Raw genomic sequence first — 15,378 nt, 5'->3', positions numbered from 1 at the left:
TTCCCATGAAATTCTTTTATTTATTTATTTATTTATTTTTTTATTAAGAGAGGGAACACAAGCAGGGGGAGCGAGGGAGAGGGAGAAGCAGGCTCCCCGCTGAGCAGGGAGCCCGATGCAGGGCTCGATCCCGGGACTCCGGGACCATGACCTGAGCCGAAGGCAGACGCTCAACGACTGAGCCACCCAGGCGCCCCTTCCCATGAAATTCTTGAACCATTTCATTCTTCTGATTTTCACTCCTCTGTCTTCCTTTTTGGCTCCTCTTAGCCTACCTCATCCTAAACATGGGTACCCCCCTTAATTCAGGCCTGAACCTCTGCTCCCTCTCCCTACACTATTCCTTGACTCTGTTAACATCTTCTCATCCTAGGTCAGCTCATTTTCCTTCCTTCCTGATCCTTTTTAAACTTAGATCTGCCAACTGAGTTTCAACCTGAAATTTTAGAGGTTGTCCTTGACAACTTCCTTTCCTCTGTCACCCATGGGCCATTAGCAACCAACTCTTGTGGATTCTTAATGAGTCTCAAATCTGTTTTTTCCATCTCTGCCATCCACTTAGCCCAGTATTTTATCATTACGTCACATCCAGGCTACCTGAAACAATATCCTTCCTTCCAGTTCATCCTGCAGATCATGGTATTTGAGGTCCCATACATTTTTATTCTGATCTTAATCTTACTGTCTGCCATTCCATCTCAAGTTCTGTACTTAAACCAGTTGGCCAACATGCCTCCCAAACATCTTACTCACATCCATTTGGCATCTCTAGAAATTCTGTGTACACACACACACACACACGCACGCACACTCACACTCTCAGAGCAGCCAGGAAATAGTACACTTGTTGGCCAATGAAGATTTTTTTCTAATCTAAGTGACTCCTTTCCTCTAAGCCCTTGTAGCATTGATTTACTACATTATTTCATTATAGTTTCATGTATGATATTTGCTGCTTAACCAAACTGATGGCATTTTGAACACGTGGTTGTCAGTCTCTGATTGTTAGCCTTGGATTGTCATACTCTGACTTGTATCCTTTTCTGTGAGAGTATCTTGCACGTAGTTGTAAATCAAATGATTATTAGTTGATCATTCAAAAAGCTCTTCCTTCATCCAAATATTAGCATTTATGTTTTTGTTTTGAAATGCATATATTGAGCTTGGATGCCTTTTATTTGACATATTCTGTTACTCATGAGAAAAATGTCAGTTTTCTAAATGCAGTTTTTAACCTGATAATATAATACAATACACGTGTTATTGGAGAGAGATAGAAGTAAACATTTCTATGGATTTTCCTCTAGGTTGACACCGTCAGAATTGTTCACATTCATTCTGTCATCATCTTGCGACGTTCTGATAAGAGGAAGGATCGAGTGGAAATTTCTCCAGAGCAGCTGTCTGCGGCCTCAACAGAGGCAGAGATATCCTTACTGGTCAATAAGAAGCTTTTATGTGCTCTGGGACTTCCAGGCCAGGCTTCTCTGTTAGCTGCCTTAGCCTGCTTGAGGAGATTTCACAGGTTTTCTTCCTGGTGACTCTTTCCCAGTTTTCCTATTTACCCATCAGATCCAATTGTTTGGTTAATCAGAATTTCTTTCCATTTTTCCTTTTGAGTGGCTTTTATTGGAAAAATTAGAAATTTTTAACATTCCTGCTCTTAAATGCCAAAAGATCCCAGGGTCAAATCCTGTGACAGTGAACTCTATGGGGGAGTTCCCTACTCCTTCCTTTCATTCCTGCACTACCCCTCTCCAGTCCTCTGCCCCCCTCCAAGTTTTCCTAATATGATTTCATTTCTAGGGCCTTGATGATCTTGGTCTCTATCCTTTGGAGAGATTCTCTTTGGAGGCTGCCTCTCAAAAAAAAAAAAAAAAATGCATTGCTGAAAACTGAAGGCAATATTCCATGTTAAATATAACCAAAAAAGGATCAAATGGGACATTTGCTTCCTATGATCGGGACTTCCATACCTCAGCTATAGCAGGTTAAATTTGCATCAGTGGCTTTTAGTAATTCATTGTTTTTTTGATTAAGTTTATCTTGTTGTCAATTAAAAAGTAACTTTTAAGAATGGGTGGTTCACATGCATAGTACAAACTTTAAAAGGTACAAAAATATGTACAAAGTAAGTATTTTCTCTCCAACCTCTATGCCCCAGTTCCCTCGTGGTCTGTCCCTGGACATAACCAGGATTATCAGGTTTTCATGTATCCTTACAGGTGAATTCTGAGCATACAGAAACATACACAGATATTTTCTATTTAAAAAAAACTAATATATGATAGCTTATGACTTTGCTTAACAGTGTATCTGGACTATTGTTCACATCAGTACATAGAGGTACCTCATTCTGTTGACTGCAGAATATAGCCCTTGATGACTATTCTGTCCTCATGCGGATGTTTAGGTTGTTTGTAATCTTTTACTGTGCTGCAGTGTAACCTTGTACATTACTCGCACTTCACAAATGTGTGCATGTATCTGTACAATCTAGTCCTAGAGGTGCAACTGCTGGAGCAAAGGTTATGTGTACTTGTAGCTGTAGCTGTTTAACCAGTTTACTCTGGCAGTATGCAAAAGTGCCTGTTTCCCTACACCTTCATAAACACTGTGGGTTATCACAGTTTTTTGTTTTTGTGCTACCAGGCCAGGGTATGTCAAAGCTATTGATTGATGCCAATCTGATTGGCAAAAAATTGTATCTTATTTCTTGCAATTTTAATTAACATTTTTCTAATTATGAGTAAATGTGATCAGCTTTTAATTTTTAAGAATCATTTATTTTTCTCAAAATTATCTGGTTATTTCCTTTGCCTATCTTTCTATTGCTTTGGAAATCTTATAATTTATAGGCACTCTGTGTTAAGGAAATTAGCCCTTTGTGATAAGGATAATGATTTTTCTTAGCTTATTCATGGTGTGTGTATTTCTCCAATCAAATTGTTTTGTATTTTTATATAATCACATGTATCAGTCTCTTATGGCATGTACCTTTTCCATCTTTTTTAAAAACTCTATTTTGAAATAGATTCATGGGAAGTTACAAAAATAGTATAGAAAGATCCTTGTACCCTTGACCCAGTTTCCCCCAAATGCTACATCTTAAATAATTGATGATACAATATGGAAACCAGAAAACTGACACTGATACAATGTGTATCATTCTGTTGCCATTTTGTCACATGTGCAAATATATGTAACCACCACAGTAGTCAAGATTGCAAAATTATTCCATCACCATGAAGGTCTAACTTATGCTCCCCCTGTATAAATCACACCCACTCCCTCAAGCTCCCGCTCCGACCCCTGGCGACCTCTAATCTGTTCTCCGTCTCCCGGAATATAATTGTATAAAAGATGTTTATTATTGTAATTATACATTGTAACTTCGAACTGAAACTAGTCCATTCCCAAGATGGGGGGATGGCTGGAAACACTGTTGCATGTTATTGCACTTTGACATTACAATGACTATCTGTTAAGCATTTACTAAACATCTTGCATGGGTTACCTCATTTACTCTTCACTGCTGTTGGAAGCAGAATTTCCCCAGCCTGCAAGCTGAAGAAATGGGTTTAGAGAAGTTAAGTCAGTTTTGGCATTTAAAAAATTATTTAAAAAGTATTCTTTCTCAGGATTTGCTGTATAGAAAGGATTATTGTGTTTTAATGTAAGTAATTTGCAGGAACACAAATCAGCATTTTATAAGATACCAGCAGAAGTCCCAATGAGCAGCAACAGAAGGGGACCGCTTCTTATCCTTAAGTTGAATTCTTATCTCAACTTAGAGCCTCAGGTAGAGTTATGGGAAATTTTTGTTTCTAGAACAAAGGAGGAAAATATTCTTTGGTGGTCTGTTTCTAGACACATGGGGGTCTTTGTTCATTTGGTCTCTGACACTGGCAGGCTGCCAGAGAGAAATCAAGCAAATTTTTTAAATCTTGTGTTTCTTTTTCAAAACCGAGTAGGATGGAGCTAGAGAGAGGCTAGAAGATTACTCAAGTTAATAATGTAAGTGAGTTCCAAAGATTTAGATAAGCTTCTTTTCAGATAGCACAGTGTTAAGTATTTAAGTGATCAAACATTAGCTAAATTGGATTAGGAGAATATAACTATATATGATAATGGAAGCCAGATGGATTCTATTTTTATATTTTAATTAATTAATTTTTAAAGTAATCTCTACACTCAGCCTGGGGCTCGAACTCACAACCCTGAAATCAAGAGTTGCATGCTCTACTGACTGAACCAGCCAGGTGCCCCAAATTGATTCTGTTTTTAAAAAGAAATACCTTTGGCTTTAAATGGGAGGTCTGGGAAATTCTGGGGATTAACCTTATTTCATTCTTTTGTTGACGTTAAATTATAATAGGTTTATTTTATTTTTTAAAGATTTTTATTTATTTATTTGACAGAGAGAGACACAGCGAGAGAGGGAACACAAGCAGGGGGAGTGGGAAAGGGAGAAGCAGGCTTCCCACCGAGCAGGGAGCCCGATGCGGGGCTCGATCCCAGGACCCTGGGATCATGACCTGAGCCGAAGGCAGACGCTTAACGACTGAGCCACCCAGGTGCCCCTATAATAGGTTTATTTTAAACCTCAGGATGCTTTCTGAGCCCTTACTAGCATCACCAATTTTGTTCCCACAAGTTGAAAACACCTTGACAGACACACAGGTTGGCTGAACTAACAGGTCGCCCCATGAGAGTTGTGGGCTGGTATCATTCCCATCCTCATATAACTGTTTGGCCTTCACATGTTGGTAAGTATTATAGGCTTGCAATATTTGTTGTTTTTATTTATATGTTTTTTAAAGATTTTATTTATTTGAGAGAAAGAGAACAAGCAGTGGGGAGGGGCAGAGGGAGAGGGAGAAGCAGACTCCTGGCTGAGCAGGGAGCCCGATGTGGGGCTCAATTCCAGAACGTGGAGATCATGACCTGAGCTGAAGGCAGACGCTTAACTGCCTGAGCTACCCAGGCTCCCCATGTTTGTTGTTTTTAGAAATCAGTATCATCTTTCTCCATTATATGAACGATGGTTATTTTAAATCATACTTTAATTATCCTTAAACAGGTGCCCTTATTTTTATTTTGCTATGTTTTAAAAGTAATGATTTATGTCATACTATTTTTAATAGAGATAAAATTTTAGCACTCCATTTTGACTGTTTTCAGGATACCATTACTAACTAAAGCCTGACAATTGGCTGATATAAAAAAAATTAAATTGTAACTGAAAATTGCTGACTGCTGAATACCACTGTCCAGTACACTCCCATTCGGAAGACTTAAAGGTGTGAGGGGTGAAATTTACAAAATTGAGGTTTAACACATATTCCATCCAGCTGTTGAGGCTCTCAACCTACTTCCTCACTCCACTAATCAGTATAATGTAACAAAATTGTTTTCTCTCTTTTTATCTTTATTGCTTTTCCTGAATCATGGTCATTTTGTTGTTGTTGTTGTTTGTACCTGACTCTTGAAAGAAGTAGAATAACTTTGCTTGGGGAAAGTGAACTAACATTCTTGGAGGAATGTTAGTTCCTCCAAGGAACTAACATTTCCTCTCAGGGACAAAAGATCCAAGCTGCATATAACCATTTGCTAGTGATTTATGAATGTTTTCTCCTCTTATCCTCATGGTAACCTGTGAGTTAGAGATCCTCCCCGCAGTGTACTGAGAAGTAAACTGAGGCTTACATCGGTTAAGTGCTCTTTCCACTGTGGTGTTCTCTTTCTAGTCATAGGGGCTTGAGATGATCGTAAGTTCTATATTCATCTACACCACGGTATGAATGCCAAAAAATCAATAGCAGTGCAGTCTCAGACTATAATAATAGCTGAGTGGTCCTCTGTATCTAGAGTAATGGGTGGGCAGGGATACTTCTCAGAATCACCTGGGAGAGCTTTTATAAAATGTACCTGTCTTAAACTCATCTTTCCCAGCCTGGACCTACTATAAAAACCTCTGGGAGTAGGTCCTAGGTGGGTATATTATGAAAAGACTCCTCAAAGAATTCTGGTGCATAGTCCCAGTTAAGTACTGATATAGAGTAAGGGAGATAATAGACTTGCTCTATTTCTTGCTGACAGAAATTTACCTGACCTGCTGTTAACGTAAGAGTGACATGCCTAAGATAGCTTGTATTAACAAAAAATATATTTCAATTGGAAAAGAAAAAAGGTTAAAGCTGGAACTTGCAATAAAAATAAGGTGTTTTAAAATCTGTTTCAGACTTAAAGTTGATAAAATAGTACAAAGAATTCCTAATACTCTCCCCCCAGATTTGCCACATTTTCTTCCATGCTATCTACATGTGTGTGTGTGTGTGTGTGTGTGTGTCTATGTTTTTTCTGAAGTATTTGAGAATAAGTCACAGCCAGTATTCACCTTAACTCCTGAATAGTGTTCGGTATGGATTTCCTAAACGCGACGATATTCTCTTACATAATCACAGTGTATTTATGAAAATTGAGAAATTAACATTGAAATAATATTGAGTTACTGACCTTATTCAAATTCTTTAGCTCGCTAATTTCCTAATAAGGGTTGTTTTTATAGCTATAATGTATTCCTGTAAAACCTTTATATCACTGAATAAATTCAGTGTTTGATTTTTATCTTTTACTCAAAAATAATAGCTATTTTTTTTCCTGCCACCATCAACACTAAAATCAGATTTGCCTCAAATTTCTCCCATGGTTGTAGCATAGCCAGAGAGAAGTAAGTACCAAGCACAAATGAAAGGAAGGCTGGAGTGTATATATTCCTGAACGTTATTGTCACTATGGTAATGAGTAGAATGGAGAATTTTCTGGCAAAAAAAGAAACTCTAAGAATTTAGGAAAAAAACTTTATCAGTCTCTGAAGTGTAACACCCAAAAAGTGTTCCGAATTCAGAGAATGATTGAATTTTCCTCTCAGGGCAAAAGATCCAAGCTGCTCAACAAGAACCTAGAGCTGTTAGGAAAACAAAGTCACTGCAGAATGTAACTGAACAAAAAACCAACTCTAAGTAATGAAATAATATTAAGGAGGCAAATGAAAATAATTTAACACAAAATAAATTTAGAGACTAGAGCATTGAGATCTTACCTTGAAAAAATAATAATACGTAACTGGGTAAGGAAAAGGTATAAATAACAAAATGGAATAAAGGCAATAGAAAGTTCAGAGAGTTATTATAGCAGGGGAGTTGGGAATAGCAGCTTTGGATTCTATCAGGGAACAGGTCTGCTAGAATCTCATTTCAGCCACTTACTGGTTGAGAAGATCTTTTAACTTTTCTGTGCCGTGGTTTCCTCACTGACAGAAAAGGGGAACGTGTTATCAGAACAGTATATGAAATCATGTATAAGGCATTCTGTCCCATGCTTAGCACAATAGCAAAGATAGATACCAAAGCATTTATCTGTATAACTCGACATGGAGAGAGCATGATTATCTAAAGTTGAAGGGCAGACAACACTGGAAGGATTAACAAAAATATTAAGATCTCAAAACTATAGATAAAACTAAAGAAAAAATCCTCTCCCAACTAAGCGGGTGTTCACAATGACAAGATTGTTGTGGATTTCCAGAGCCTAAGGAATTTTGTAGATACAAAGATACATAGCTCATCTCCAAATGGCTGTTTAAGAATTGAGTGAAACAGGTGCCCTCTTAGCAAGTCTTGGGAAAAAAATGAGTAATGATTTAAAGTATGTACGGTAATTATGCTTAATAGGAATGACAAGTGAGAAGGAGTGAAAAATGATTATTCAACAAATTTATAAGATACCTGGATGCAACAAGGTAGTCACAGTTTCTGCTGGTTTGGACCTTACGATTTTGTGAGGAAGAAAAACAGTTAAAGTACTAAAGGGGAAATAGAGTAACAACAATAAGGAAGAAATAAAGAACATTTGCACCAGCGAGTTGAAACAGCAAATGTAAAAATAAAAGCCTTAGGACTAAGAAATAAATACAAGAATAAAATGTCATTAAAGACAAGCTTTATAGAGAGGGAGACAAACCATGAGAGACTCTTCATCTTAGGAAACAAACTGAGGATTGCTGGAGGGGCTGGGGGTAGGGAGATGGGGTGGCTGGGTGATGGACATTGGGGAGGGTATGTGTTGTGGTGAGTGCTGGGTGTTATGTAAGACTGATGAATCACAGACCTGTACCCCTGAAACAAATGATACATTATATGTTAATTAATTGAATTTAAATTAAAAAAAGAAAAGACAAGCTTTAAACTTAAAGACTTTAAAATTAAAAAAAAAAAAAGAAGAAAGACAAGCTTTAAACCTAAAAAAAATAACAGGCCAGGTTAAGCTATATGGAGAAAATAAAAGTCACAGTTACATCATTAGGAAAAGGGTGAGACAAGATAGGCCATTCTGTAATAAAAGGCACAGTAAATAATGAAACTCTAACAATGTTAAATTATGTTCCCCACCATAACAATAAAATACACAAAGGACAAAGTTTTACATATAGGGAATAAAATGGAAACTGGTTTGGAGTAGAACTTGATAACCCACTTTCAGAATCTTATTCCTTCAAGAGTATAATGTGAGTCTTTTGGCTTTGGATTGGGTTTTGCAGTGAAGGAGCAGGGGTATAGAGAAAGTATGTGAACAAAGGCAAGGGTGATGTGGGTCAAACACACCTGCTAACACTTTAAAACTTGATTATTAAAGAATTTCAGACTTACAGAAAAATTGCAAGAACAGTATAAAGAACCACATTCAATAACTGTTAACCTTTTGCCACATTTGCTTTATCATTTTCTCTATACACATACAATTTGAGAGTAAGTTGTAGACATGATGCTCCTTTATCCCTAAATACTAAATTGTCTATTTCTCAAGAACAAGGATACTTACTTCCATAACCACAGTGCAATTATCAAAATCAGGAAAATTGACATTGATATCATCCTTTTATGTAATCTACAGAACTTATTCAAATTTTGCCAGTTCTCCCAATTGTGTCCTTTGTAGCAATTTTTCCTTTCCAGTGCAGAATTCATTCTCAGATCATGCATGGCATCTAGTATCATGTCCTTTTAGTTTCGATGTGGAACAGTTCCTTAGCTTTTTTGTCATTCCCAAACCTCTGAACTCCTCAATTCCTCCTTCACGTTCAGTGGATAACACTGCTTCCTACTTTATTTTTTTAAAGATTTTATTTATTTATTTGACAGAGAGGAAGAGAGAGAGCACAAGCAGGGGGAGCGGCAGGGAGCCGGTGGAGGAGCAAGGAGCCTGGTGCAGGACTTGATCCCAGGACCGTGGGATCATGACCTGAACCAAAGGCAGACACTTAAGAGACTGAGCCACCTAGGTGCCCCTGCTTCCTACTTTAATAAAGGAAATGGAAGTCATTAGAAAGGAATTTTCTCCACTTCTCTTTACTCACTTATCATTAGGCTCATCTCCTTTTCCCTCCTCCTAGCTAATACCCATCCTTCCACTCTGGCTCTCAATATTTGCCTCCCATGACTTGAACTTTACATTCTTCATTGTGCTTCTCTCTCCAACATCTCTATCCCTTTCCACTGCACTGGGTTTTTCCCATCATTTATTTGTTCCTTCAACAAATAAATTTGAGTGTCTACTATGTGTCCAGCCCTCCTCAAGGTGCTGGGGATAAAGCAATGAATGAGAAAAAAAGACCTCTGCCTTCATGGAGCTTTACCTCATGTTTAAGAAAACAACAAAAATACTTGCCAATCCCACTTCTCCTTCAGGTCAAAGACATTTCTCACTTTTCATTCACACTCTTCACCCTGCTCTAGTCTGCCTTCCAGTCCACTGAAAGTCATTAGTGACATCCATGTTGAAAATCTAGTAAACATTAGGGGTGCCCGGATGGCTCAATCAGTAAAGCGTCTGACTCTTGGTTTTAGCTCAGGTCATGATCTCAGGGTCCTGGGATTGAGCCCCGTGTCAGCTCCATGCTCAGTGCGGAGTCAGCTTGAGATTGTCTCTCTCCCTACCCCTCTGCCCCTCCCTCACTCACATGCGTGCTCTCTCTCCAAAAAACAAACAAACAAAACAAAAACCAGAGAGAAAATCTAGTAAACATTTTATGTCTCCATCTTATGTAGCATTTGATACTATAATGATTCTACTCCTTAAAAACACTTCCCAATTAATGAGGAGTGCTTGGCTCTTAAGGATAGAAACTAAGCTGAGGCTGAGAGTTGAAATACCTTGTCTGAAACCAGAGATGGCTCATAACTGGAGTCAGTATTTGAACTGAGATTTGTATGAATCAGGGACCTAAGAATTCTATTGCATCTCAGTTTGACTGGTTAAGTGGGAATGCTATTTCTGAACATAGGAAATGGAGGACTAAGTGTAGGTTTGGTGGAGAAAGAGATAGTTGAAGTTATGTCATACCCACACCATTAACTTACCGAAATTTTATACATAGTTTGCAAAAGAAAAAGGGAAGTGATTTAAATAGTATAGATTATTTAATAAATCTCAGGAGACTTGGCATGGTTTTTAAGTTACTCTTATATACACTTTATTGTTCTTTTAAGTATATATGAAAAGGAGAAATGTGCCTGTAGCTATGTTCATAATTTTAAGATCTGCTCAGTTCTTTCTTGTGGAGTGAGGTAATTCACACTGCAACGAACAGTGATATATTAGGTAATTACCACCAAAGTTGGGTTAAATCAACCTCCCATGACAGATACAGGTTGGAACTTCAATTAAGCTTAACAACCAATCACTGTATCAAATTACATTTTCCCAAACAAGCATTCTGTTCTAGAAGTTACAAGTCAATACTCCTTAGAATCATTATAAACAAATTTTATGAAAAAGTTTTAGTCTACTTAGGAAGACGCGGGGGAGAAGTCCCAATGTTTAAGAACATATTGCCAAAGTAACTGGGCATAAGTCCCTGGACCGAACCACACCCTTCAGTGTTTTGTTGTAATACCTGATCTTTTATATCCTTCATAAACAATGGTCTGAAGACCTCAGATTTTTAAATTTAGCCTCTACTTAGTTTGGGGTAATCTTTTAACTAATCCTTTCAAATATTGTTCTTTGGTGCCTGTTTATGATTTCCTTTTCTAAAATTGCATAACCATAAAGTGAGATTTTGTTTCTACTCCCTGGAATGTTGGTTTTAATTCTGTTGCAGTCTCTATAAGAATTTCCTCCATAATAGTTCTACATTTCCATTCTTTATTGTCAAGTCTCACGTATTCACTTCCCTAAAAGATGTCCACCAAAAGGCTTATTTGAGGAAGCTATTTGTCTTCTTCCAGGGCCTTCCTTTCTCTCTGAGTCCCGTGGAAGAAATTATCAAGTTTTGGGGGGCCAACTGAAGAGTTATTAATCTAGCTTTTCTTACTTAATTGCAGACTTCTCATGGTACTCTTCCCTCATCTAGTAAAATGTTTATGCTTTGACAGTCATATTGTCCTTAGGATATATCTCTGTTCTGCCTGTAGAATCTGAACCCTGGGAGGACTGTATGCTGCTATGATCTTTAAATCTTCATGTTTGTGAGATTTTTATTTTTGTTTATTTGTAGATGTTCGCACGCAAGCCATGTACCAGATGATGGATCAAGGCTTTGTAGGACTTATTTTTTCCTGTTTCATAGAAGATAAAAACACAAAGGTATTTGTGTGTGTGTGTGTTTGTGTGTGTGTGTGCATGTGTGTGTGCGTATGCACACAGAATAGAGAAAAATCTTTTTGCAATTTTAATAGGGTGGCCAGGGAAGGTTTCAATGAGAAGGGTCATTGAGTCAGGACCTGAAGAAAGTGAGGGAACAAGTCTTGGATTTCTTGGGGGAAGAGCGTTCCAGGCAGACGAAATAGCCAGTGCAAAGACCCTGAGGTGAGTGTGGCATGTTCAGGGGACATCAAGGAAGCAGAATGAGGAAGACCATGACCATATGTCCCAGTTTGCCTCTATCAGTCCCAGTTTTACCCCATTATTCCAGTCTCCTCTTTAGTTAGCACCTTTCCTTCTTGGAAGTGTCCTGGTTTGGACAATAACTCATTTGATCATTCTACAATGAGGTCTGAAAGATAACCAGGTGCCGGATCTCATGAGGCCTTTGATTTGACTGACTTGGGAAGCCACTAGAGGGTGACTTTATGTTTTAATGGGATCTCTCTGGCTACTGTGTTGTTAGTAGACTAGTCAGGGGGTGGGGGTGGGTGCACGGGGAAGGAGGGAGTGTGGAATCCATGACATTTGTGAAACCAGTTAGGAAGGTACTGTAGTAATCTAGGCAAGAGTTGATGGGGGTTTGACTATGAGGAGTGGAGGTCATGATTAGGGGCCAGGTTCTGTATATATTTTGATGGCTAATAATAGTAACAAGTGCTGCCATTTATCATCTATTGTATGGTGCCTACTTATTAGGTGTTTTACATAAATATGCTCTAACCCTGACAACAGGTCTATGAGGATGATTATTATTTTTTAAAGATTTATTTATTTATTTTAGAGAGAAAGAGAGCATGTGGGGGAGGGACAGAGGGAGAGGGAGAGAGAATCTCAAGCAGACTCTGTGCTGAGCACAGAGCCTGATGCAGGGCTCGATCTCACCACCCCGAGATCATGACCTGAGCTGAAATCAAGAGTTGGATGCTTAACTGACTGAGCCATCCAGGCTCCCTGAGGGTTATTATTTTTTATGGATGAGCCAAGCTCAGAGAAGCTCAGAGAAGTTAAGAGAAGTTAAGCAGCCCAATCAATGGCTAGTCTTGCCATTCTCTATTTCGTTTCTGTTTGAATTTTATGTTTATGTCAAGAGGTTTGACTATGTGTCAATTCAAACAAAAAGAAAATTACTATTTAACATTGTAGGAATGAATTTTGCCTAAACTATCAAGTATGCTCTGTCCTTTAGTGCATTATTTATATTGTCAGAATTTATATTAATGATGAATATTATTCATAAAATCACTCTTTTCCAGAAACAGTAATCTTGAACTTTATACTTCATATGAAATTATTTTGGCTTTGTCATCATAAATTTATTTATTGTCATAAATAGTTGAATGTTTGTCAGCTTCCAACAAAGCAGTTCGAATGCTCTGGTTCTTAGTTTCTTGGTTCTCATGTTTATTAGAAATTCTTTGCTGTCACATGAACAGATGTTTCATTATGGCCATTTCATATTGACTGAGTTGAGTACATGATCCTTTATAGAAATTGATTTATGACATATTCCATCTTTGGAATCCCTTTTAACCTTCCACTTCTAGAGGGTCTTCGGATACCACTCATGTAAGGATATGAGTATTAGGTTTGAATCTTCTAAAGTATCGATATTAATCCTTCTCTGTGTGATATTTCTTTCTTTCTTTCTTTCTTTCTTTCTTCTCTTTCTTTCTTTCTTTTTTTCCTCTCTCTTTCTCTCTTTCTTTTTCCTTTTTTTTTTCTTTTAGACTGGCCGAGTACTCTACACTTGCTTTCAATCTATACAGGCCCAAAAGAGCTCAGAGTAAGTATGACAGAGACATATGTATGTATGTATGTATGTATGTATTGGTGGGCTAATTTTCATTCCAGGGAATTGATTGTACATACCCAATTAAATAAATTATGCATCTAAATAATGGAATAATATGCAGCCATTAAAAATAAGAGGAAGTTCAGTAGTAATACAGAAATATCTATAAGAAACATCATTAAATAAAAAAGGCAAGATACAAGAATAGTATGTATAGCATGCTACCATTTGTGTAAGGATATGGAAGAGAAATATATACATCAACACACCAGCATACTTGCTGGTAAATACATAAAATATCCGGGAGGAAACACATCAGTCACTTCAGCAGAGCCAAAGTGATGCTTACTTTGATATCTCTAAATAATATACTTTTCTTTTCATACTCTTTCTTGATTTACTAATTTTAGATGTTATCTATTATTATGTTATTTTGCCCTCAACAAATGAGGATTAAGCTCAAGTACCCTGCCCCATCTCTATTATATTATATTACTACTTTTTGTTCTTCTGTTGGTGACTTTTCTATTCTTAAGGTTTGCCCCTTTATTTATTCTGTCAACAACAGACAATAGACAGTATCTTTTGGCTCCTTGCTGTTACTTGTATTTTTACTATAAACCTTTAAATTTTCACAGTTGCAAACATGTGTGTTATGTGTTATAACCATAATTGCATTTTCTGTGCTTTCTCTACTAGTTGACTCTAAGAGTAGAAAATAAAGTGTTTATGTTATTATGATTATGTAAATATTATTCCATGTACAACCAAGCAGTGTAAAGTAGTATATTATGATTCCATTTCCTTTTTTGAATAGCTTTTTGCTTTTTCATGGGGTTTTTGAATGGCTTTTCTCTTCTTATTTTTCTGCCTTTATCACCTCCCTGAGTTCCAAATTCTTAGGAGTAATATAGCAATCTTTGGAGTCCCTGCTTTTGCTAGGCTCACTCCCTGAATTCCTCCATCTTCCCACCTTAGTCAGGTCTTGGCTGACATCCTGGAACTTTCCTTCATTATTGTCCTTGGTTAGACCCACCAATTTCAGTGGATTTCATTTCAATCCACTGTCTGGATTTCATGTCGTCTTTCTTGGTTCACTCTAAGAAAGGTATGCATTTGAGTCTTTAACCAGTCTAATTCTTTTTCTTTTATAGGGCACTTTTTTTTTTCTCTGACAGCTTTTGGGAACTTCTCTATTCTTGATGTTGTGAAATTTTATATCATATAACCAGAGTGTGAATATTCTATGACTCAAACTGCTGGATGCTGTCAGTCAGCACTTGTCCTTCAACTCTGGGAAGTTCTCTGATATCATTTTCTTTGGTATCCTCAGATAAAACAATCCATATATACCCAGTTCCTGGGAAGAGAAAATCTTATTTATAATTCAATCCAATCCCATCATTTAAAGCTTCTTCAAGTGTAACTCAGTCTTTGGGGGATAATTTCTCATTCTTTGAGTTACTTCCCTTTCCATTTTGACTTGAAGATGGCATTTGAAGTACTGGAAAGATGAAGTAAATGAACTTATGCTATAGGGAAAGGAGACTTCCTGGTTTATGCTGGTTTTGGGAATCAGGGCATGAATCCTTCTATTCATGGTTAATGCCCACCTTCGTTTACCCAATGTATTTCTCCTCTCTCATGGAGTTAAAGCCCCAACATAAAGAGATACCTTAACAGCTTCCTCTCCTATGACTACCTCATTCTCCCCATAGGTTACTAGGACAGGTGTGTCATATCCTTTTCTCTATTCTTTGATAAATCTTCCCCCCATTTTCCCTTTCTCTTTCTAGAACTCATATTAGATATTAAAGGTTGTAGATTGATGGTAGTGACTCTTTTAACTCATATTTTCTGTCTCTCTCTTCTGTTGT

The 15,378-nt window shown here is 37.4% G+C and overlaps 1 protein-coding gene across 2 annotated transcripts in view; it reads left to right on the top strand.

Annotated features, from left to right (window-relative positions):
* Positions 1-15,378, top strand: part of BRCC3 (BRCA1/BRCA2-containing complex subunit 3) — a 58,083-nt gene that overhangs the window by 6,469 nt on the left and 36,236 nt on the right. For both annotated transcript variants that reach the window (XM_035010566.1, XM_035010559.1), the window contains exons 4-7: positions 1,308-1,427; positions 4,682-4,769; positions 11,561-11,649; positions 13,437-13,492. In XM_035010566.1, coding sequence (XP_034866457.1) covers positions 1,308-1,427; positions 4,682-4,769; positions 11,561-11,649; positions 13,437-13,492 — 353 coding nt within the window. The remainder of the gene's footprint in view (positions 1-1,307; positions 1,428-4,681; positions 4,770-11,560; positions 11,650-13,436; positions 13,493-15,378) is intronic.

The sequence above is a fragment of the Mirounga leonina genome, unplaced genomic scaffold (assembly GCF_011800145.1).
Source record: "Mirounga leonina isolate KUSES-001 unplaced genomic scaffold, KU_Mleo_1.0 Mir_101799, whole genome shotgun sequence".
In the NCBI taxonomy this organism is placed as follows: Eukaryota; Metazoa; Chordata; class Mammalia; order Carnivora; family Phocidae; genus Mirounga; species Mirounga leonina.
This window is presented reverse-complemented; position numbering and strand designations above follow the sequence as displayed.